Here is a 23,026-nt window from a genome sequence, read left to right as displayed (position 1 = left end):
AAATGGAGTCAAGCTGTCATGCTACCTACCAAGCTTGACTGACTCGTGTTGATGGAGGAAGAGGCCTAGTCGGATCTCATAGAGTCATAGAAGGTATTGACCAGTCGGCCACAGTCCATGACTGAGAGGCGGAGATGTCTCTCACAATATACTAACTATTCACCATCGCTAACTCGGTTGAGACTAGTAATTTCATACTCAGCTAACGACAGCCTCTGACTATTCACTACGACCAAGCAAGTCGTGCATATGCATGAACCGTAGTAGACAACAAGGTCGCTGGCTCGCGAGGTGAACGCTGCTCCAGCTCGCTGAATAACAAGTCATGTCTGGGTACGGATTCCAGATGCCGCCTGGTCTAGTAAAGGTACTTTTCTCAGCGAAGCGGCACTCTCGATGTATGGCTCTAATATAGAGCAATTTTATCAGTTATAAATGCACTGTCTTCCCCCCCAATTCAGGTTATCTTGCACCATCTACAATAGACAGTCACAGACCTCCAGATACTCAACCAACAAAACGCACACGACTTTGCAAGATAAAGTAGCCATGTACTTGATGAGCTTGGTTTCCTTTGCGGCCGCCGCTCTGGCTGCGTGCAACTCACCAACCAACCGACCAGCAAGTCATTCCATCTCCACGAACGAGTAGATCTAGGCTGATGAGCGATTATAGGGCGTGGTATACGCAAATGCAGACTGTAATGAGCCACTATTCGAAATTCCCACCTATTCGGACTGTTCTCCAATTTCAGCCCAAGTGTAAGCTAAGAGCAGCCTTGAGAAATCTTGCGAGTGCGTATACTAATTCAGATAGTGCTGGGAATATTCATTCATTCAAGATTGGTGAAGACACTGGAAGTTGTCTTTTTTTCAAGTAAGTTCTATTATTTTCATGCTTCCCACTAGCATAATAAGACTAGCCAAGTGCTAACTTCGCATAGATCTTTCGACTGCTCTAGAAACCCCGTAGTATTGACCAGTACATTGACTGTAGTACCAGAGGATGCAATTAACTCTTACTCTGTAATCTGCTATAGAGGCTAGTTTATAGCAAAAAGCATAATGTCTGGTGGGCCTTTGGCAGAAGGTCCGCATAAATGAAGCTTTACATGTGGCAGGTTTGATAGGCAAGAGGTCGGCTAGGATGCCTCGGTGTAGGTTTTTGTCCCCTTTTTATAGATGCTAGGGTTTTCCCTATACTACAATGCAAATGCAGAGGCTGTTTACAATTCGATACTTCCTTCTAAAGTTATGGATATACTAAATTTTCAAGTTTTTGCCAATGACAAGAGGTCCTCTGCTGCTAGGACTCGGAAAGAAGTTGATTTCGCCTTCACACCGGGTCGTAACCAAATATTCCCGGCTTAGTGGTGATGCTACAGCCTGTTACATTGAGTTTGGAACATTCGGGTAGTGGAGGAAGCAAGTGAGCGCAATGGGGGGCGGATACGTCGCCCAGTATAGAGCTATGGGATAACAAGTGACAGTAAAGCACATCAAGTTGAGTAGCTGAACAGGGATATACCCCAAGGGCGCCCATTTGCTCAATTCATCGACAGAGTCGACGGCGCTGCATATCGAGAATTAACTCCCAAATTGCGCAATTTTTGAACCATGTGTCTGCAGCTGCTCTAAATCTTGTCGCGTTGCAGCATTATACAGCATCCCTTTCATACGATGCCTCGTCTGGCCCGGACAGTCCATACCAATCAACGCCGAGACAATCACGTATCCGATTTCCAGATCGTTGGGGATTTCGTCAGAAAGAAAATCTTCCTCACAAAACATCTAGGTTGAGCCCGACTCTTAAGCTGGTCCTTGATTTGACGGAAACCTACCTCTTGAATGTACGCATAGTCGCGGCTGGCTGCAACAGAGGCGCCGGGATCGAATTCAGGTTTACGCGAGTAAATACTCTTCCAAAGGCCGTTTCCGCGCTCCACCGCCTGGGACTCGCTCTGTTTGGACCTAAAAATAATGTTCATGATTGCCCTGTCGATCGGTAATACGGAAATCGTCCCTGGGCGATGTAGTTTCTCGAAGATGAGCCGGGATAGCTTTTGACAGCTGTCTCAAGGATTTTCCGGTCTAAGAGATATCAAAAATGTATCAATTGGTCGTGTTTTCTCTTTCTGCATCAATGAAAGCGAGGCGTACTCTTGCGGCTCCGACAATGCTACACGAGTTGGCCAACCCTTCCCTGATTTTCTGAGCCACCGTGGACTGCTCATCAAGTTTCATACTAATCAGTAGATGCTTGTTGATATGTTCCCAGACTTTAGGAATTAATTTAGAGAAACTAAAAGCAGACAGGTTGACCATGACACACATGTACCAGCGAACAGCCTCCTTGGTTGGCGCATTTTTGATCTCAGCAAAGAAGTCGTCCCCAATAGTGGTAAGACGCGGTTTGGACATTTTATCGTTGTAGTTTTTGCCGGTAAACGACAAGAAATGAACATACGGTGGTGGTTTAGCTTCTGCCACGTGGCAAATATCTGTCTTGGGTAGCCGGAGGTTGCATTGCACCACAGTTTGTTCCATGTTACATCCGGACATTGAGTTCTGAAGAAAATGTCATGGTATGGGGTGTTGACGAGAGGCAATCAAACCCAATGCATATATCGTTAACATACATGTCACACGGTTAGGTCTATCCAAGATTAAAGCCCTTTATTACACCACGGGATCACGAGAACTATAGGGCACACTAGGCACGGGCCGTTCCTTTCATGTATATAAGATGGTTTCCCCTCGCCCTTGAGCTTGAGGAAACCAAGGACCTTTGACATCCTACAAGATTATCATTGAATCGAGCATTTGCTTCAAGCCCTCTATTGAGCCCTTGTCACAATAAATACCACCAGATCTGCTTAGTCTCGCAAGCTGTCGCTGCAACCGCGGCAGTTCTCAACACGTATATCATCTCGCCACTGGCCAATTGCGCTTCACCGCGTGCAAAGGATAACGTGAGTCGCCCCGGTCAACCTGCTACCGAATATCTAGTAAGCTGGGACTTAGTTCAAGATGTAGCCAAAGCCGATTACGCTACCGAACCAGACACTTGGGGGTTTGCATGGTTCTACAGCGCAGGCGACAATGACCAAGTACCTCATCATTTTGTGAGGATTCGAAGTGTGAGCTTTCCACCCAGCGCACCCAGCGCCAAAATTGCGTGTACATGCTAATTGGTATGACTTGGTTATAAGTCAAGTGCAGCCAATCAGATCACTCATTGTTCCAGCAACCAATACGAGCAATTGAGGTCGGCCGTACAATCAGAGCAACTTCTCGAGCGGCCGATTGACTTGCGCTTGTTGAAGCTAACTAACGCAGGGTTCTTGACTCGCGAGACAGAACTTATAATGTCGGGGTGCGAGGCAGGCTAGGTAGTTACAGATGAGATTCGTGCGCCAAAAAGTTGCAAACTTGAATTACTGGATGCCGTCAAGGGTGTGGCCGCCGCTGCAGAGGCGAGGGAGAACACCCATAGCTACTAGGTAGTCGAGTATTCGGGAGAGTACCAAGACGAAACAATCCTGGTTTTTCAAAGGTTCAAGGAAAGGGATGATTATGAGAGACGGCAAAATCTCACACAACTTCAGGGTCAATGGTACGTCCTCCTAGATTCGTCACTACATAGAATTACCGCTAGGGACCATATAAATAAGCTCTTTGAATGGCGGCGGGCCACGACATGGCTAAAGTCGGGAATTGGCTTCCTGGCCTAGCAGTGCCTATGAGAATATGACTTGGTAACTACTAGTTGTGGCATCCATCTCTTGTTCTTCTTGCACAACTCTAACAGAGCCTCCAGGTCAAAAAGCTCTCCGATTGGGGTTCTCCATCCAGCCAGTAGAATCGGATGCGAGTGGTAAGTCGCGTCCAGACAAGATTCGACAATAAAGCTCTCGAGAAAGATCCGCCTATAAGGGGCCTCACTTTATGAAACGCCTGCCAGTCCCAGTGTTTATATCTATATATCAGCTTTAGGGAGAGATTGGTATAAATACATGTGCAAGTTTACTCTGGTGTCTGACTCGTCAAAATATTAAAGCTGCAACAACATCCACTATTTCCTTTATAAGCTCTTCATATCGAAATAGCACCTGCCTCTACACTGGACACGGGATATGTTTTACAATACGTAAGTATTCAAAAGCTGGAATATAAGAAAAGTATGAAAGGAATTCTATTTATATATTTATATTTTATACATAATTCAAGGCAGTAAGCTAATTAAATATAAAAGAAGATCTACCTCGCTTAATATTAATACACCATACTTAAAGTATTCATAGTATTTGGGAGCAAGCACGGGTAGTAATCTTATTTACTGCCCGTGAAATATAGCCATCAACGATACAGTTTACAGATAAAGCTATCAAGTCAAAGTTACATATGCCATCCACCTCTGGCTTATGCCCTTTGAAGCAACTTCCATCCGCAAACTGTACGCATGTTGCTCGCTAAATTTAGGCGCAGTTAGGCTTCTCGTCGCCCTTCTTCCCGTAGATTCGTTTCGTCCTTCTTGTGGTCGTTACCGTCGCCAATCTTGTTCTGGTCAACCCAGATGACCTTGTCCACCTTTCCGTGGCTGATAATTCTGTTAATCTTGACACTCCAGAAAATGCCGTCCTTCTTGGACTTCTGATCATGTGGGAAGATGAGGTAGGCCTTTCTCTCGGCCTTTTGCGTATAGTACTTGGAAGGCGCCTTCTGCAAGTCTCTAAAAGTCGCAGCGTCAACGTCTTTATACTGGCTCTGCTGGTAGAACTTCTCGCTCCTCCAAATGCCGCGGAGTATGGTCAGTCCCTTCGTGTGTGCCCAATCTCTGGTTTTAGCAATCGTTTTTCTGTCTTGGCCAGTGAAGAAAAAAGAGTTAAAGGCTTCTCATTTGCTATACACTCATCTATTGTGTTCATCATGGCGTCTTCTAATGGAAAGTTATTGCCAGACAAAGTGCGGAAAGACATCGCCAGCGGCAACATCCAAGGCGTCAAGGAACTCTACAAATCAGCAGACCCGTCGAAACAGTCGGAATTGCTCAAGGGAATAGCAGAGCGCGCAGCAAAGTTAAAACAGATCGGCATACTTGACTGGGTCTTTAGCCAAGGGTTCCCCTCGCTGTATTGCAGAAGCTTGTCAGAAACAGAGTCCAGATTGCTGGGCATCATAGCGAATTTGTGGGCGATGCATTGAGCTTTGCAGCATACCATGGCGCTGTCGAGATTGCACGCTTACTCCTGGAGAATGGCCTGGACCCCAACCAGGCATGGGAATACGACGATGTAGAGCCGGGCACTTGGGCTGTCGTTGGAGAACATCCATCGTTGGAGATGCTTCGTCTGATGCTTCAACACGGATGGCGTCAGGAAGAAAGCAGCGCGCATATTGCGGCGGCTGAACAGGGCAATATGGAGGCGCTGCAGTTGCTGGTCGACCATGGTGTTGATCTGGACCAAGCAGAGGGATGGTGGCTCAATTCAGTTGTGATTGAGAGAGATGAATGTGGAACAGCCTTGCATCGCGCAGCATACAAGGGCCAAGAAGAGCCAGTGGCATACTTGGTGAATAAAGGTGCCAATTTGTGGTTCAAGGATATATAAAGGACAGGTACATTTTGTCGGCGGCGAAGCAAGGGGGAAACGACAAGGTGGTAAAGTTGTTGGAAGAGTCTGGGCTCAAGGAATAGACCACATATCACATGCAGCTTGTGAATGGGACGAAGCCAGTCAACTATAAAGCTCTTGAGTTTATACTTTTTATTTCTAGATTAGGGCCTCGAACGAAGAATATATATGTACATATCTTCTCACGTATTGTGATGCGTGTTTGTACGCTATTTCCTTCGGTATATAACGGTTCTCTAATTGAGGTACGACCGGGCACATGGGGCTTAAATTTAATTTTTTACAAAATGTCGTGCCAGCACGAATATTGTGGGAGGTTGAAAAATACAAAATAGTAAAATATATATATTTAGAAGCCCCCTTTCGTATTCGTGCCTGGCTATAGATAATCATGCTCCCCAAGGTTTACTTTCACTCCACATACGCCTCCTTGGTGACTGGTAGCGGGATATAGCTTCCGGGAGATAACTTTGCTTCGACGACCGCCTGTAAAAATTTAGCTCAAAGTTGGCAAGAGCTTTATGCAGGAACCCCCCAATCCGTCACTCTAAATGGTCCTCTGTAGCAACGGAGATTATCACAACAATCAATCCAACCGATAAAATTCTCTCCTAGCATAAAGTAGTATGCATCAGCACAGCTAACGCCACAACCCGCCGTGCTGCCTGGATCAAACCCGCTTCCGTGAAAAGCACTTTGCCATAGGTCCTCGTTGTAGATGTTGCCATCATCGCCATGGTAGCCCACCGTCTAAATATGACAACTTTGAACCCACATGAGCAGCGCCTAGTAGTTAAACTCACCTATAAAGTGAAGAGTGCTTTAATTATCCCTTTATATAATCACGAGTTATTAGATAAAATCCCAGCCCTATTAGCCTTGTCTTCTTAGAGTATCGACCGTATTATTAAGAGCTCCACATGCCTGTATATAATATAAGCGTAAGTTAATTTCTTCTTGTAACTGGGAGTTCATCACCTTTTTTCAGCATCAAACCTTCCATACACATCGTGCTTAACGACTCCTACACCGTAAGCCTATTCCTGATCTTATAGGGTCAACTAATATTCATGCTCGATACGCCACGACTTTTCTAATTGGATCATTTGCATTCCCATTTGGGCCACTTGCAAATGCCGATGTGGCGGCAAATGTGGTTGGAGATACGGCTTGCAACACGGCAATTGGCATAAATGTGATGCTCAGCAGTCTCAAATCCCCATTTTCAAAACATTGAGGGCGGAAACGGCTGTGTCAATCCAGCCCAAAGGAAGCGAGCACAGCGTTTTTAATGATCGGCAACTCAAAGTAAACGGTAAGAGTGTTCAGCTGTGCAACATGCTGTCACACTGCAGATTCATAAATTGTCAGAAGCACGAAAATATATAAATGGAGTTATTGAATATTTTATAGCGATGCGTATATATAGTATGAAACCGCGGGGCGGAAAGTTGACATGGTGCTATCTAGGCAGACGAAGGAGCAACTAGGGCCAAGACAGAGCAACTCGATGGATTAGCTACTACCGAGTTTCTTTCTCCTTAAATTCTCTAACTTGAGCTACAAGCTCACCAACTCCCTAGTCTGCATTATGTCTAGTTTCCAATGTTCTTGTCGGCATGAACTCCAGGGATGTTGGAATCTATAACAAAAAACTTTACCTCGACATCTTCAGGCTTCATGGCATCCAGGTCTTCTTGCGTAAGGCTAGCGACCACGGCCTCGCGCTTCTTCTCGCCTGGGGAATTCTTCATATAAAAGTCCAGCATGATTTGGATCTGGTAGGGCTTCTTTGTTTCATCCAAGATGGGAACCGAAGGGTTGTGAGGCTTGGCCTGCGTGTAACTGGTCTTGACAGACTCGGGGGGGAACTGAATGCCGACAATCGTCTCGCCTCCAGGGGGGCAAGAAGAGACGGGGTTGTTATCCTTGTCGCGCAACTCAAAGTACTCCTTTCCCAGAGAATCCCACGTGGACGACTTGCCGGCGAGGGCAGCGAGAGCCACCTTGGACGTCGAGTTCAGCTCGTGATATAAACCCGTCTCCTCGTGCTTCCACCTCAAGCATGCCGGAAGACACTTGAAGTCAACAACCGGCACCTTGAAGTAATTCCCAGGAATGGAAGCAGAAAAGCTCCAGGTCTGGACTTGACATAGGTGGCCTTGGGGGCATGAGAGTTTCCTCTTTTTCGTAAACGTAGTTGTCTTGGTCTCGGTGCTGTCTTGCCCGACCTTGTAGCCGAGCTTGAGACCCGCCTTTGGACCTGCACCGGCGACTTGGAAAGACCATTCAAAAGAGACTTCGCCATTTTGCTCCCATTTAAACGTGCTAGTGTCGATTGTTGCTGTAGATGACTCGAACCAGATTTCACCTTCCAGTGGTTGAGAGTCCGCATTGGGGTAAAAGTCGACATCCACGGGTCCGGTTATATTTGAAAAGAAGATATCGTGCAGCTGAAACATGTCTTCGACACTGCACCCGCAAACGGGTTTCACGGCGGCACCAACGAGCGGCTTATAGGAGCTTGGTTGGGCTGCCCAGAATCTCTTCGGGAGCAGTTCACGGGCGACATCCTTGTAGAACTCGACCCGTTCCGGCTGAAACTTTAAAATTTGTCTCTTTAAAGGACTCATTTCTGCACCAAGGGCGCTGGCGACAAAAAGGAAGATGGGAAACATTTTTGAAGTGTTTTTGCTTGGATAATAATGCAAGACTTGATTTGTTTTAAAAAGTCTTTGATAGAGTATACCGGCAAGATAGTAGCCAAGCGGTAGGAGACACATGAGTTTATATAAAAGCGTCAGTGACGCTCTACGGCTGCCGCGGAGAAAGCGACTTCGGTCGTAGTGCCGTGTCAACAGGTTATTCGGGGACCGAGAGCAGTCGCGCCATGCATTGCGTACCCGGCAACCCTGGAAGCGAGCGCTCCGGGCTGTTTCGTCCTACGTCCCCGTTTGCGCGGTAACAAAGACGTCTTGGAATATAAAAAAATCGGGTGATGCAACGATTCATTGACCGGGACATTTATGCATACTCCTGAGTTCTGCAATTATTGGTCACTAGTGCCCTAATACAAGGACTATAGACAAGGGTGACTTTCACAGCAACCCATCATGAAAATGAATATCAGGACATGCTTGAAACATTACCAGACATGAACACGAACGAGTATCCACGCCCCCGCCCCCGCTCCCTCCCGTCCTGGTAAGTATTGCCAGGGTTTAATGCCAGCACGAGGGCAAACGAGTTAAAGTTCAAGCATCAAGATAAGTCTAAATCCAATGGACCCTGACAGGCAAGGTTTGATTTGGACTACCTGAGAGAGATAACGAGGGTCAAGTGTGGCGTGACCGCGCTCACCCCGTGTATATCAAATGCCTCAGCCCGTGACTCCGTACGGAAGTCGGAAACGCTGCCAAGGAGGCCTCGTATTACACATCAAGGCGAGGCAAATGCCGGAACTGCACCAGAGTCGTACGACTTGTCGTGTTATTATTTGTATTCCGTTGCAAGTTTAGGGGCGCGGCATTATGCAAAACACTTGAGGCTATCGACCAAGCTACGGCCAACGCAGTATCTGCATGATAAATCGCACAATATTTCCCAACAGTCTAGACAATTGTGGATAATGTTCCTGAACTTCCGAGGGTCGAATCATACGATACATGACACGCCAGTGAATAGCCTTGGAAGCATGTGTCCAAGTTGGTGAGTTGCCTCCTGAAGGTACAGCACATAAGAACCATGCTGCTGCTCTGATAACATATAAAGACGGCAGCACAATCACGTAACTACTCAGCCTAACAACAAGACTTGGAAGTCGTCGCTACTACATATTCTAACTCATCAACCATAAAAACCTCTTACAACTATGCGTATCATCGCTACCCTCATGCTTTCTGCCCAGCTAGCCTTGGGCTTGGAACCCCTCACGGTCGACTCTGACTGTGATAGCCTTTTGGCGGGAGGGGGGTTGCCTTCCGGAACCCCTGAGCCTGTAGCATGGGCTCGGGCGGTAAGTGCTCCGAAACAACACTTCCAAGCAGAGCAGCACTGACAAAGTAATAAATAGGGTTGCGAACAAGTAAGCATGGATGACAATAACTACGTATCCTTATCAGATTTCCTGACCATTTTTAAAGGCCCGTGTTTGTAAAAGCGACCCCACCAAAGACTGCTGCGTCTCGAGGATCAAAAGTGGCCTTCCTCTGCCCCATAGGGTATGTGTGCTTCCATAAAGGCAGTTTTGTATTACATTCTAATATATTACTAGTATGAGGATGCCGTCCCGTACTATGAAAAGTGCGCGGGCGTTAGCGTCCCGAAACCACGCAAGGAGGACGACACTGTCCTCCCAAGCCTTTCTTGCGATCTGGTCAAAGATTTCCACTGTGGAGCGGGATTCAGCTTCCAGTTTTGCGAGATTGTGTACGGGGAACGGGATGTAAGTTCAGCATATATGTCCTAATTTCTCACAAAAGACTGACTCGACTATTTCTTAAACTAGGGTTGCCGAATGGTCAGTACTTCCACAGAGAATATATATAAAGTATACTAGGAGATTTATTTACAAAAACATCAAATATAGCGTGAAGAGTGTTCGAAACAACCCGAAAAGGATGATTGCTGTGGCGACTACAACGTGAAGGTAATTCCAAAATGCTTTTTAAGTGCTTGGATTGACTGTTCACTAACATTTGGCAGACTCAAGAAGCAGTCCGACGCTACTACAGCAAATGTCTAGGTACATGCAGCGTAGTAACAGACAAGATTGTGGAACGAGAAGACTGCCTTGCGGTCGGCGAATAATGTATAATCTGTCCTAGATTGAGACAAGAACTTCGCAGGACACGGCGAGCCTCGATATGCAGACACATGCCGCATCTCAACTAGCTTAGATTTACTAGACCTTGTACAGAGGACAATGAAACCAGGTCTCACAGGTGTTATGTATAGGGTTCCTATTATGGACTGTATTTATTCTAATACAAAACCTTCGTAACGCGTCTGACTATTCGTCTGTGTGTAGGTTGCAACTAGTAGTACCGTGACTAAGTGATTGTACTTTGCGGCAATATAAAAGCCGGCAGTTGTTTGAGGAGTAATTATAGTCTTGCTAACTTGAAAAAAAATGTGTGATTTTGACTGAAACATTAAAGGTTTTGGGCTGAGGAGCCATCAGGCCATCATATAGGACAAGGGCTCAGTAGAGGGCTTGGAGTCAATAGCTCAATCCATCTAATAGCAGTCTTTTGTATTAAAGGTCCTTGCTTTTCCGCAAGGCCTATGACTCTGAGATGTCTTGTTTATATAAAACGGCGGTGAGCCTCATGCCCTAGGTCTCAATATGGTAGCCCTTATGTAACATCTGTGTGACAGTGTAATAGTCACACGCTTGCTAGTCAATATAGCCCAGATTTCTCTACATTATACTAACTACTACTAGATTTATATACTCTGTACCTGACAGAAGACAAGACCAAAACTGCAGACTCAATATTATAATTAACCCTATAGTAATTGCCACACTTCGACTAGCATATTTGTTTTGAGCACTCTCGCTAAAATTCTATCCATGACACAATTACTCAACCTACACTTAAATAAGACTTGTGAATATGTGGTCTTGCGGCTCTCGATAGCAATGGCTGTCGTTATCTGCGGCGCATAGTCATTTCCCGAGATATAATCCCAGTAGGTTTCGGAGTGGATATGAAGGATCAGGTTGCATTGACCATCGATTGCGGGGGAGGGGCAAACAAAGGACGTGAAATAGTTGTATCGTTTTCTCTGCCCTCTCGGATCTAAGATACTATACATGTTGCACTGGTTTAGTTCAGCAATGTTTCTCATAAAACACGAATGTTATATATTCTACCCGGGGTCTTTCTTTGAAACGGAGAGCCATTTTTCAGCCCTAAATGAGGGGGGAATGCGACCGCTGTGAGCAAGCTTTAATTCCATTTACTAGATCGTACTTAGCAGGATTTATGCTACGTGGCGGCGAAGCGCGATAACAAACTAGATTGGCTCCAACATGGTACTTCCTGAGATGACATGTGATTTTGCCAAGTTCGTATAGCAGCGCGAAATAATTCATGCTACCCCCTCTCTATTACAGTCTGCGGGTAAAACGGGGTCATTCCTGCAGACTCCATTATAGGGGGCTTCCTACATGTCCTCGGTAATATTATCAGGGTACGACTCCACGGACGTATAGCTGCCTTGGTTAAGAATTGGAGGCAAAACAGGAGAAGTACCCGCTAAAATATGTCTCACTTTGGCAAGATAATATGCTTCAAGATCATCAGCGTCTCTACCCCAGCGAATCAGTCTAGATGGTAGATACAGCCACAATTATGTTCTGGAGTGCGAATGGCCGTGTCTTATACCCACTGCAGCCCAAGAGTAATTCCATCGCTTAAAAATACGCTAAGAAGTTTAACGTTCGCTGCCCGTTTGTGACCGCCTGCACTGTAAAGTCACTTGCTGGCAAATTCGCTGCCCGTTTGTGACCGCCTGCAGGCACGGCTAAGGCACGTCGTCCCATTTTTGATCATCTACCTCGACTGCATCTCATGCTGTAACCGTGTTTACGCGTGAAACGGACCATTATTTCAGGTCTTAGAGAATGATTCACACATGTGTTATTGGTTGGTAACGTATCATGTCTCTCCAGCACATAACGGTCCAGAAGGGCCGAAATGCGCAACTAGTTTGGGAAAAAAATTCACATAAATCGGTTTCGGCTCTCGCTTGCTTTATAATCACTGCCCTGCCTGGTTTAGTAACTCATGGAAGTTTAGCTCATCATGATGGAACTGCGCATTAAGAAGCTCTTTTAGTACTTTGGGAGATTTTGGTGCAAATTTGTGCAGCTTTCGACTGCCACATTTCCGCGTCCAATGGATAATACAGAGGATAAAATTCTGATAAAAAGCGATATATTTTGTACCGAAAGCTAAATAATATGTCCATATGAGATATATCTTGCTATATTAGTATCATTTCAGTTCGAGTACCTATGGTTAACTTACTTTGTACCCCGTTGTATTTCCAGTCAACGTATTATATACTTCACCGTAATTTTAACACGTCGCTCTCGAGTATCGGGCTGAGTTTTGTTTGGTTATGCCCTGTTCCTCTTATTTAGCTCTCCTTGTGGGGGGATCTATGATATCCCAGACACAGAAGCGCCAGTAGAGAAGTTGAAAACCATTTCGCCTACATGTATCTAGGAATCAGGGCTCAACCCCAGTGTATTCAACAGCATACTGTCTCCTTTATCTGAAACCAAGGACAAGGAAAAGATCAATACCTCGAGGCTCCTCGAGCCCAATGGTTAAGGAGAGAATAAGCCAGATTCGCTAACTGGAGACCTGGCAGATGCAGGTCTTAGATACTGGACGTAGCCCGTGACAGCATGTATATTAACACCCCGAAGAACAAGTAGGTCTTGGTAGCACAGCATAAGTGTTATTTCAGGTATACTATTAACATCATATGGACAGTAACATTGCGTACATTCTTGCGTTCAGCCCATTCATCGAGTATGCGGATGGGCCAAAACAGCTCTAGATTACCAAGAAGGCTGTCAGAAGCCACACAGAGGAAGCGAGAGCCCGGATGTGCCCGTTTATAAGCTGGATTTCGGAAATATCCGGCTATGGGCTGCTATAACTGTAAATTTTTGCTCTATTACTAAGTAGTAAACCCCGATAACCACTCAAAAAGGGCTATCTTAACAGATCTGTTTGAAAAGGCTCAGTTATAGGTCCTTGCCCATTACTTGTGAATATGCTTAACAGTGCAGCGCCTCCGCCTCTATTAATTAACCAGCCACGACAACTGGCTCTATCATTTTTCATTTCAAATCCCCCAACCCACTGACTTGGACTCACTCAACCACTATGCGAATGATATACTTGAAATGGCGAGCAAAGTAGCTAATCAGCCGCTGATAGTGTCTACTAATACTATTGTCTCGCTCAACTAATTTGATAGTCCTGCAATGAAGCAACGCATTCTAATATATTCTAGGTTTCTTTTTGATAGTATCCCTAATGTTAACATATTACGGAATCGTCTCGAAGCCCCGATTGAGGGCATGGTTGGCGGAAACTTGGTGCAAGATTAGGGCGCAATGCACGTCTTCCCAAAGGCAGTTTAAAACTGACAAAGCAACTTCAGCCAAGAACTGGAGAGCTGGAGCACCATACCCCAAGCGAATTCACTAAGAATAGGCTGGCCATAAACATGGCCACGGCGGACCATCCCATGGCATCCAAATTGCCGGTTACCACACCTCATTACCGGCACTCATAGCTGATCACAAGGACTTTGAGAGTCTTTGTTCCGACTCGAATACCACAGTAAAACTGAGTGACTACAGTCTGTGGCAGAATATATTTGCCCACTAAGACGTATACTAGTATACTATAATATATTACAATATAGAGCGCGATAGCCAGGTACTTGACCTGGTTAAATACTTTTCGCCTCCCACTGTACCTCCAAAAGGATAGGCCTCAGTTGAGCCTTGTTATTGCATTATTGAATGCTGCGACTGGAGTTTCTCTATGTTGGCCGCACTCGCTATGCGACGCGATAGGCTTCGGTGAGTTGCTTCGTACCTGGTCCTTGATAGCTCGTTGCCAGCATCATGAGGTTCCGGAACCCTCCGGAGACGGCCATGACCCCTTGGCAGAACTTGGTTTGCAGCCTCACAAGCTTGAGAAATCACAGATGTCCTGGCTTGGTCCTTTCCTTTACGACCTCTGAACTCGGTCCGGGTTTTCCTTGACAAGCTGCATAGCTGTATGATATAATTTCCAGGCCCGTATATCCAATGCCTCACGAGAAGGCACTGCGCGAACTATCAGATAAGAGCCAGTGCGGCAAGGAGATGGAATTCGTAAGCGAAGGCGATATTCCTATGTATGGTAGGTGAAATCGGCCGCTGCCGACTTGCCAAATAGGTCTAGCAAGCTCCTTTATCTAGCCAATGCTCTTGGGTAGAGTAGGAAAGGACCGACCTGCTTGTCCCCAACAGAACATCCATCTCCAACGCGGTTGGACTTTGGCAGCGTTTTACTTCCCGCCAGGTCATCCTCGCCAAACTGCTCGGCTACATGGCAAAGCAGGTTCGGCAGTGTGTTATAGAGTCTCGTCAGCGGTAGCAGGTTGAAGCGTACACCGCATTGTGGAGTGAACTGCCAGGCAGGATGCTGCCGTTATTTAGACATGCAACGATGCGTGTAGTCGCCTGTTCAAACTGGCCAAAAGGCCGACTTGTTCCGTCTTGGCTTTCCTGCAGCTCTTACCACATCTACCGCTACATTATCAGCTGCTACGGAGCCTGGCCGCCTATCTCATTGTGCAGAGTTTGCCTTCGTGGTGTACAGCTTTCGCGTTTTGTGGCTGTTCTAGGCAAGGAGTGTCGAGGGAGATACTAGTTAACAGGCAGTGCCAGTGCAAAGACCTAGGTCATGGTTGAAGAGGCAATAGCCCCAATGGCAGAACGACAACAACAGAGATAGTCTATGCCTTTCCAACTTGTATGGCAATCCATGGGGAGAAATCGTGGTATGAAGGAGCTTGTTTGCTCGTGAGGTACCAGCGTTTGGAGTTGTTGAGCAAGACTGCTTCTTCCGAGTCGATGGCCGTCCTATCCATCCAGCCTAGAAGCTTGTTCAGACTATTAATAGCCGTCTATATAATTAACTACATCATGTGGGAATATAGCGCAACGAGTTGTTGGGAAGCGCATTCCAGAGTCGGGATAGGGTAGGCTGCCTGAGCATGCGCACAACCACAATGACGGGCTGTCGCCTAAACCTGGAAATTTTATCGATTAATTACAACCCTTTTCTCGGTTGTAAAATCAAGACGCAACAGTCCAACGAAACTTGTCATTGAGTTGAGAAGAGTAGTCCATACAGACGGGTCAGTTTCACACTACGTGTCTTCTACCAAATTCCTACTAAGCAGTGGACTTTGAAGCCACGTAAAAGGGATGATATTAAATTAAAACGAGTAGAGGTACAAAACTGCACGCCCCGTACAGCCTGGGCAATGTAACCCCCGGGCATATACAACCCTTGCCCTTGGATGTCGCAGGGAGTACACATCGTCGTTCGAATCATCTCCCCGCGGTACGCGCTGGCGGTACGGTTTTCGAATTCCAGAAGCTCGGTTTGCTCGGGACTGGCCCCATGGGTGTTCCTTGTAAAAAGTACCCGCCTCCGCCGCGGTACAGAGTCTTGTCGGGGGTTTCTTGGCAAAGGTGGCATGATGGTGCCAATTCAACGACGTGTGGTCTTCAAGCCTGATATAGGTAGGACAAGCAGGCAGAGAGTCCCGTCGTCGCAGATTGCGTTGAGCCATCAAATGGAGAGGGGAGAGATTATACGTCCTCCCCTTGCAATTTCATCGGAGCAGTGGCAAGTGTGAAAGGCTGGGTGCTCCATGTCCGCTAAAAGACCCTGGGCCGAGGCAGATCGGATATAGCATCATGTTATGATATCGGGCGCATTCGAAACAGTCCACTATACGAGAGCGGATCTTCAAGCGATGACACCTCTGCTGGAAACGCCATCAAGGACACGTATGTATTGCATGATACGAGCCGATACGTGCATGACTGACTGACTGAAGCCTTGTTTGTTGGCCCAGAAAATCTCCTGCTTGGGAGCACCAAAACTTGACGTTTCAACGCTGGCGTTATTAGGGCCCAGCAACCGGGACAGAACCTGTCACCCTGCACGAGCTTAATGTAGATCCGTTCGGCAGTTTTCGAAGAGTGAATGGCACGGTTTGACAGGTGTACAAGATATGCCGAAAATACTCGAACCGAGGCGACTGTCTCATACACACGGCAAGATCCAACGTATGTGAGCATCGCGCCGCCTTCTTTGGTGCCCGAACTTGGCATCTTATCGACGCGCTCTACAGCCTCTAACCGGATCCAACTACCGAGATATTCAAGCTGCATCACAGTTACAGATCTCACCTGAGCTGTCCAGTGCTGTTTGGCAAGGGTCGGGGAGCCCCTGAGACTTCCATGGCCTCGTAGATTGCGTAAGCACATCGGCAGATGCGCCGAGGCCACGTTGATGGTTCTGGAAGAGTTAGTTGAACTAGTTGTTTGGGCGCTTTTCTCAGCTACGGCAGTTACCAAGACCCAGTGGGAGTGTAAAGATACATCGACCGAACGGCTACCCTTGCATTGATGGTTCGTTTTGTCACAAAGAGTAGTTTGAGGCCGCGGTATTTTCCCTGTAAAGTGTGTGGTTCAAGCAGACTGATGTATGTATACTGAGGGGCATCACGTATCCTTCCTGTGCTAAGCCTACAAATCGGGCAAAATCGGCGAATGATGTGCCTGCCGTACTTGGGTAGATCAAAATCCCCCCTGTATGACTGTGACTGACTTGAACAAAGTTCATCAACCCTGTGGATACATGATTAATAATACACATTATGGTCTTTGGATCTGGTTAAACATGTCATACTAGCTCATAATTCTGTGCTTATTTATATGGTGACGGTGGTTTCGGCTCCGTATACGAAGCAGACATATGCAAAAAGGAGTTGTCAGCGAGGTGCAGACGGAGCGTCTAATTTTCCCTAGCGGAACCAGCAAGTCTTGCAGGGCGTCGATTCAGTCTACAGAGGGTACGTTGGATAGCGTTCCATGATGGTAAAGTGGCCGAGGAAGGGGGGAAAGGCTTTTGAAGCACAAAAATAGGATAGCACATAGGGATTGATTGCTTCTGGATTTGAATGAAACATCTGTCCTGTATGTACATGCTAGGTTGAGACCAGGCAGACACGCGGTAATAAATCTCGCATTGTGTTTGACAGCCATCCAAACATCGCTCCTTGGCGTCCAATTTTTGCATTAATCGCTATGCAGCGAGTGACATCCGGTCCTCCTCAAATAGCTTTCAGTGGAGTCGTTGATCGCATGACAGTCGACGGAATCTTGTCAAGATTGTAAATTCGATAGTTTGCCAGAGAGGGTCTCTACCGCAGCGGCCTATTTCTACCCAAGGAGACGGTTTGGAGAAGATTGAGTCTGCAGCAGCACATGGGCCATGATTGCCCTCGGCTTCGCCACACGATTTGATGCCTAGAATGCGCAGCGCGGGCGTCCGAATCACCGAGATCAGACCGTATTAAATATGAGCTTCAGCGGCATTAAATCATGCTCGTTGGCGGAATACCGGTGCTGCGCCATCCTGTGCTCAAACGCACGTTTCAAGCATCTTATCCAAAACTCCTTTCAGAGAGTCGTTTTCCAGAGCCGCAGCAACCCTCTCCTTGTCAGCAAGCTGTTTGTTCACTTGGTCATCCTGGCTGTGGGTATTCTCTCTGCAAAGGACGTCGACGCGGTAGTTTGGTGGCAAGCACTGTTCCAGTCGAACCCTGACGCCAAGCCCCAAGACTGTGGCGAGCGAACAATGCGTGACAGTAGGGGTAATTTCAACCGTCACTTGAACGATGGTGTTGACATCAGGTACGCCAAGGGCTGGAGAAGGAGTGATGTGGATGTCGTCTATATTGACGATGGAGAGCTGTCCCAGTGACACGGGGTGCTCGGGATCCGAAATGGTGGCAATCAAGTCTATGGTTTCCGTTGCAAAACATGTTAGTGACTTGCATAGCTAGCACCGAACAGGAATAATAAGCGCCGGAAATTCCGCATTCCCTCTGCACTGTGACAGAAAACAAAATGAAGACGACTCATGCATGTTCAATTGCCGGACCCAATGCCGAGGCGGCAACAAGATTTGCGGGCGAACATCCACTCAGGGTTGATCATATGGGGCATTTTCATGCAAGAATAGCATCATTTACATTAAGCCGCATAGAGACGCACCGTAAATCTCCTGCTCGTCAATGGGTTCCGGAGCATATTGATCATGGTCCACGGCGTTATCGCCGCGGGGCCATGCCGCCTCGTCATCGCAACAAGGCTGCGATAGGAAGGCCGGCTTGGAGAAGATGATGTCAGAAAACTTGCTGTCCGGTCCGTGGCGATGAGCGGGCTTCTTCTGGCGAGTCGGTAACTGCGAGGCGCTCAATATGGTAGGATTCGCATTATCCAGTGCGGCAGGGGCCATGGTGAGGGAGGTATAGGAAGGCTGTTGTTTCGTAGACGGGAGTTGTCACAGGATGCGTTCCTCCAGGGGGTCGCAAGAGGCAGGAGGCAGGAGGCAGGGCGCAGGGCGCAGGAGCCAGAGAAAAGGCAACAATGAGAAGGTAAATGGTTGTCAATGCGAAGTGCGATGGTCGTGATGGAATTTGGCCCCGTCTTTTGAAGGATCAAGTCCAGTCCTGCACGAGTGCACGATGTCGACGTTGGCTTGTGCCGTGCATTTGAGTGGCAACAGCGGATCTCGCGCGACAGCAATTGCGCTAACTGGAGCTGTCGAATGAGGTGGCAGTGGACCCCAACACGCGATGAGGTCCTCCCGACTGCATGCTGGGTAGCCGTGACCAGGGACCACATGGAGTCACTCGCGCATTTCGGGTATCACGTTACCTACAGGGCAATCGAGGTACTTGCTTGGGTACGGATTTCGGAGCACGGGAAGGACCTTGATATAAACCACCTGGGCATTTAGTATTAGCCAGGAGCTAGCTACCCTGCATGTGGACTTCAATCCGAGTCAAACCCAACAAGCAATGCCATCCCAGGCTCCGGTCAGCATAACTGCATCTAGTTATAAGCCAAGACAACTAGCTACTGCTCCGTACTATGATGCACCTATCGCTCAAGATCCACGATGCATTGGCCCAGCGAAATGGAGACTCACAGTCGGGCATGGGTGGCGAGAGCGGGTCATGGGTGAGGTTTTTGAGACGGAGAATTCGGGCCGTCGTTTTCGATAGAACAGTTGAACGGTGAGGCACGGTGCTCGGCATGCTCCGAGCCATGTTAATTACCGCGTGCTGACTGCATGCTTATCATGTGTGTGCGTATGTACTGCAGTACGGAGAATAACTACCACGGCCTTCGTGGCTTTGACAAAGGTGAGGACATTTCGGAGATTGGTCTACATGTGAGTAAAGAGGTCAATCGGTATTTATTAAGTAGAAGTGACTGTTCAGTCCTATGGAGACGGAGCGCGCATCGAGTACCGAGTGCTCGTCCGTGCCTTGGGTGCTCCGTAAACTAGGGCACTTTCTCCTCGGCGGCGGTTCCATGTTCGTTCCTTCCTTCCACAGTTCCACCTGCCTTCCTTTGTGCTTCCATTTGCATGGGAACATGGGTCCGCGCTTCAGCTGGCCCGTCAAACGCGGTCACGTCGGTGAACGCGATAAAATGATTCAGAACAGCTTCATTTGCATGAGAACATGCAAGTGCCATGCATGGGCCTGCGGGCGTCACTGAATATTCACACGCGTGCGTGCATCATCCTGTTCCCAGTTTGCTTGTTCAATGCGAACCATTAATGGCTGCGCTTCTTATCCGTTGACAATTGGATTCTCTTGTGCGTCTCGCTCGCTCAACAATCCCACAAACAGCTGATTGGCCGGGGACCTCGAGACGAAGGCATGTCGCCGAGTTTTGAACACTAGGTGATGTGCCTGCCTGGATGCCTTGGTGTACCATGCTGATCATCACAGAATGTTCCTAGGGAACGAGTTAACCTCCAATCACCACCCGCCGCCCCTTAAGACGTCCATACCACTTACTCCCGTTCATCCAACAGCGAACGCCCCGAAGTGGAAGCACAGGCGGCAATCCGGCAACCCTCCATCGAGATGGCAGCGAGGCTCTAATCCGCATTCGGCTACCGAAGCAGCAGGCGAGGCTCGTACAGGCTGTGAAATGTCACTGGAAAATGGATCAGTACTCCCGAATCTGCACGTCTGTCAGCCTGGAAATGAACCCCTTGTCTGCTGACGAACCAACCCTTCATGCGGTTGCCACATGGTGGAGACATCTCTTTGTCCACGAGTGAGAGATTACAATGAGTCCACAAGCAACGGCGGGATTCGCTCTGTCAGAAAGGGGTCTGCTTCCTGAATAACTACGTACAAACTCCATACTCTGCATAATTGGAGACACAACTGATATGGCTCTTGCGAGGCACGAGAAAACTGTCTTGGTGATCCACCGGCACCCCTGCCCTATCGGCCGAATGTTGGCGTCACCGCCTTATTCCCGATGTAACTTCTCGATAAAACCAAAGGAGGGCTTTGCTATACTATACAGCACGGAGTCCTTTCTCGAAGGGCCAACGAGTTGGTTTGTTGCTCCCGGGTATAACGCTTTGTGGCTACTATGGGTGAGAGGCCCTTCGTTGCACCCCGAAGACACTGATGGCGTGAGCTGTTGGTGATAAATGGCGGTTAACTTCCCATAGCGCTCGATAACTTTCGCAGGTTTACATAATATGGCGGGACCTCGCCAGCGTCGCATCAAACCCTACCCTGATGTTCTTCCCCACAGCGACGTCTTTGGTTCTTTGACTGCCGGGAAGTGCCGCAACTTGTCCGCTCTATTTAACGAATTATCAGGGACATACTGCAAACTAACATGCAGCCGCCTAACAAAAGATCCCTGATTTTGAGTCCACCACCATCAACCATCAACCACCAACTCAGCGCCCGCAAGCCCGCAAGCCCGCAAGCCAGGTAACGCGTTTACCAGGATGTGCCATCAATGGAGGTACGTCACTTCAAATGTGGCTGCCCGCTATAAGGAGCTTCCTAACGCCACTTTACTAATGATGAGGGGCATCATTAGTTGATTTTCTTTGCATCAGGGGTTGAAGCCTCGAAAAAAGAGCGAACAAACCCAGAAGGATATCAGGTGAACAGAGTACGGTGGCGGATAACTTACAGACCATGCCCTTGCCTCCCTGCTAGCTGTTCTCTACACCAAGGTACTCCGCCGAGCGGCTGGAATTAGTAGTCGACCAGCTAGGATTTTCTGGGTTTGTCAACCTTGAAGCCTCGGCAAGGCGATGGGCAACATGGGTCCACCGTAAGGTCCTTAGTATCCTCCGCATTTTGTTGCAAGGATTGGCATGTGATATGACACGCAATGCCACTGATTGATGGTCCGACGATTGATTCTACACCCGAAACACCAAATTTCAAGAAACACGGGTAAGCTTTTCCTAGTCCGCTGGCATTAGAGAGCAACAGCAACAGCGTTGACGTGCGAGAATTGATGTTGTGGGGGCTTCCTAGGCTGGAGTCGTGTTCTGCTCAGATCATCGGGTCGGATTGTAGGATCTGAAACACATATTTTAACGATGGAACCTAGCGCATGTTCTAGCATGGCAACCCACGAACGCGCGCATCTTCGCGTCTAACAGCCGAAGAACCGCTGAACACCGATCAAGCAGTTGGCCTACGTTCTGTTGCTGGAGGTCTTACTTTTTACTCGGGTTCGTGTCGGAAAGTCAGCTCTGCAGAACATTCAGGTGGCTCGGTCGTTTATCGGCCAGACCTTTAATAGCGGGATGGCAAGCACAAGGTCCCTTTTCCCGTGCGCAACGTTGTTTCCGCGGCTCGGGACGGGGTTCACAAATGAGCAGCGGGCTCTTGGAGTAGTTCTCACGCCTCCTAACATTGCTCAAACCCTATGTGCCTGACATGAAACCGAAGCACAACAGCTTGGCTAGTCTGTAATCAGTGAAGCTCAAGATTGCTACAGCATGTCGACAACAGGTGTACTCCGTATGACTCCATCTTGTTCTGCAACTGCTGCCCGGGGGCCATGGACTCATGGCAGCGCGCCACTACCGTGAAAGACACGCAATCCCACCACCCCATACGAATCTCGTCTTCGCGATGGCACAAATGAAGCATTCTCGCCCAATGCTTGCTGGCCGGATCAACATAGTCATCATATAATACTTTGAAAACACACGAATATCCCTTGTCTTCATGGACGATATCCGGTAAATCCTGTTGACGAATTCTTGGATCCGATACAATAAGCAATGACAAGTACATTTCCAAATGAATGGTACCACCAAAACCTCATTACCCAGTGTTCCCCAATACGGGTGTGCATGGAGCCCTAACCCGTCTACCATGGATATAGAAATACAAACCATGAAGGTCTCACTACATTGACGTACAACGTTGTAAGGTATCACAAGATCGCCGGAATGGTGGAACTCACAGAGCACAGGTTCGTACTTCGGGATAGCCTAAGCCGCCTCGCATCTGGACGATCTTGTCCGCACCCCCAGCGCCACTCCGCAAGCCACTACAGCGCCAGTCCAGATAGGCGAGACCACAGCGTCGTCTTCCGCTCAGCTTGCTTCGGAACTAGAAGAGAAAAGAACGATGAGAATGATTAGCAATGGCAACAAAAGTGGAATGTTCCATAAACGTCCGTATCGCCTTGTCAAAGCT

At 47.8% G+C, this 23,026-nt stretch overlaps 5 protein-coding genes across 5 annotated transcripts; 1 reads left to right on the top strand and 4 right to left on the bottom strand.

The window, feature by feature from the left end:
• Positions 1-1,970: 1,970 nt before the first annotated feature.
• On the bottom strand, positions 1,971-2,420 carry J3458_015498 (uncharacterized protein; the record flags this gene model as incomplete). Its single annotated transcript, XM_066120795.1, has 2 exons — positions 1,971-2,090; positions 2,160-2,420. The coding sequence occupies 2 exons, from the start codon at positions 2,418-2,420 to the stop codon at positions 1,971-1,973; spliced, it is 381 nt and encodes a 126-aa protein (XP_065974123.1).
• Positions 2,421-4,487: 2,067 nt separating this feature from the next.
• J3458_015497 (uncharacterized protein) lies at positions 4,488-5,449 on the bottom strand (the record flags this gene model as incomplete). The annotated part of the gene is made up of 2 exons (XM_066120794.1): positions 4,488-4,857; positions 5,247-5,449. The coding sequence occupies 2 exons, from the start codon at positions 5,447-5,449 to the stop codon at positions 4,488-4,490; spliced, it is 573 nt and encodes a 190-aa protein (XP_065974122.1).
• Positions 5,450-7,230: 1,781 nt separating this feature from the next.
• Positions 7,231-8,313, bottom strand: J3458_015496 (uncharacterized protein; the record flags this gene model as incomplete). The annotated part of the gene is made up of 1 exon (XM_007814750.2): positions 7,231-8,313. The coding sequence occupies one exon, from the start codon at positions 8,311-8,313 to the stop codon at positions 7,231-7,233; it is 1,083 nt and encodes a 360-aa protein (XP_007812941.2).
• Positions 8,314-9,506: 1,193 nt separating this feature from the next.
• On the top strand, positions 9,507-10,444 carry J3458_015495 (uncharacterized protein; the record flags this gene model as incomplete). Its single annotated transcript, XM_066120793.1, has 7 exons — positions 9,507-9,650; positions 9,708-9,719; positions 9,778-9,855; positions 9,909-10,079; positions 10,143-10,154; positions 10,224-10,283; positions 10,340-10,444. 7 exons carry the CDS (start codon positions 9,507-9,509, stop codon positions 10,442-10,444), a joined length of 582 nt encoding a protein of 193 aa, XP_065974121.1.
• A 6,978-nt stretch (positions 10,445-17,422) lies between these two features.
• J3458_015494 (uncharacterized protein) lies at positions 17,423-19,003 on the bottom strand. The gene is made up of 2 exons (XM_007814749.2): positions 18,519-19,003; positions 17,423-18,263 (listed from the first exon to the last, which is right to left on the bottom strand). The coding sequence occupies exons 1-2, from the start codon at positions 18,760-18,762 to the stop codon at positions 17,884-17,886; spliced, it is 624 nt and encodes a 207-aa protein (XP_007812940.1). The 5' UTR covers positions 18,763-19,003; the 3' UTR covers positions 17,423-17,883.
• Positions 19,004-23,026: the final 4,023 nt, after the last annotated feature.

Source organism: Metarhizium acridum, assembly GCF_019434415.1.
Source record: "Metarhizium acridum strain ARSEF 324 chromosome Unknown scaffold_356, whole genome shotgun sequence".
Lineage (NCBI taxonomy): Eukaryota > Fungi > Ascomycota > Sordariomycetes > Hypocreales > Clavicipitaceae > Metarhizium > Metarhizium acridum.
Note: the sequence above shows the minus strand (reverse complement) of the source record. Positions and strands in the feature narration are given on the sequence as shown.

Bases quoted from the DNA above. Each gene is read 5' to 3' on its own strand.
- J3458_015494 (XM_007814749.2), bottom strand. From the start codon at position 18,762: ATGGCCCCTGCCGCACTGGATAATGCGAATCCTACCATATTGAGCGCC. The intron at 18,264-18,518 runs GTGCGTCTCTAT...CGGAAACCATAG, and splicing joins TGACGAGCAGGAGATTTACG to ACTTGATTGCCACCATTTCG.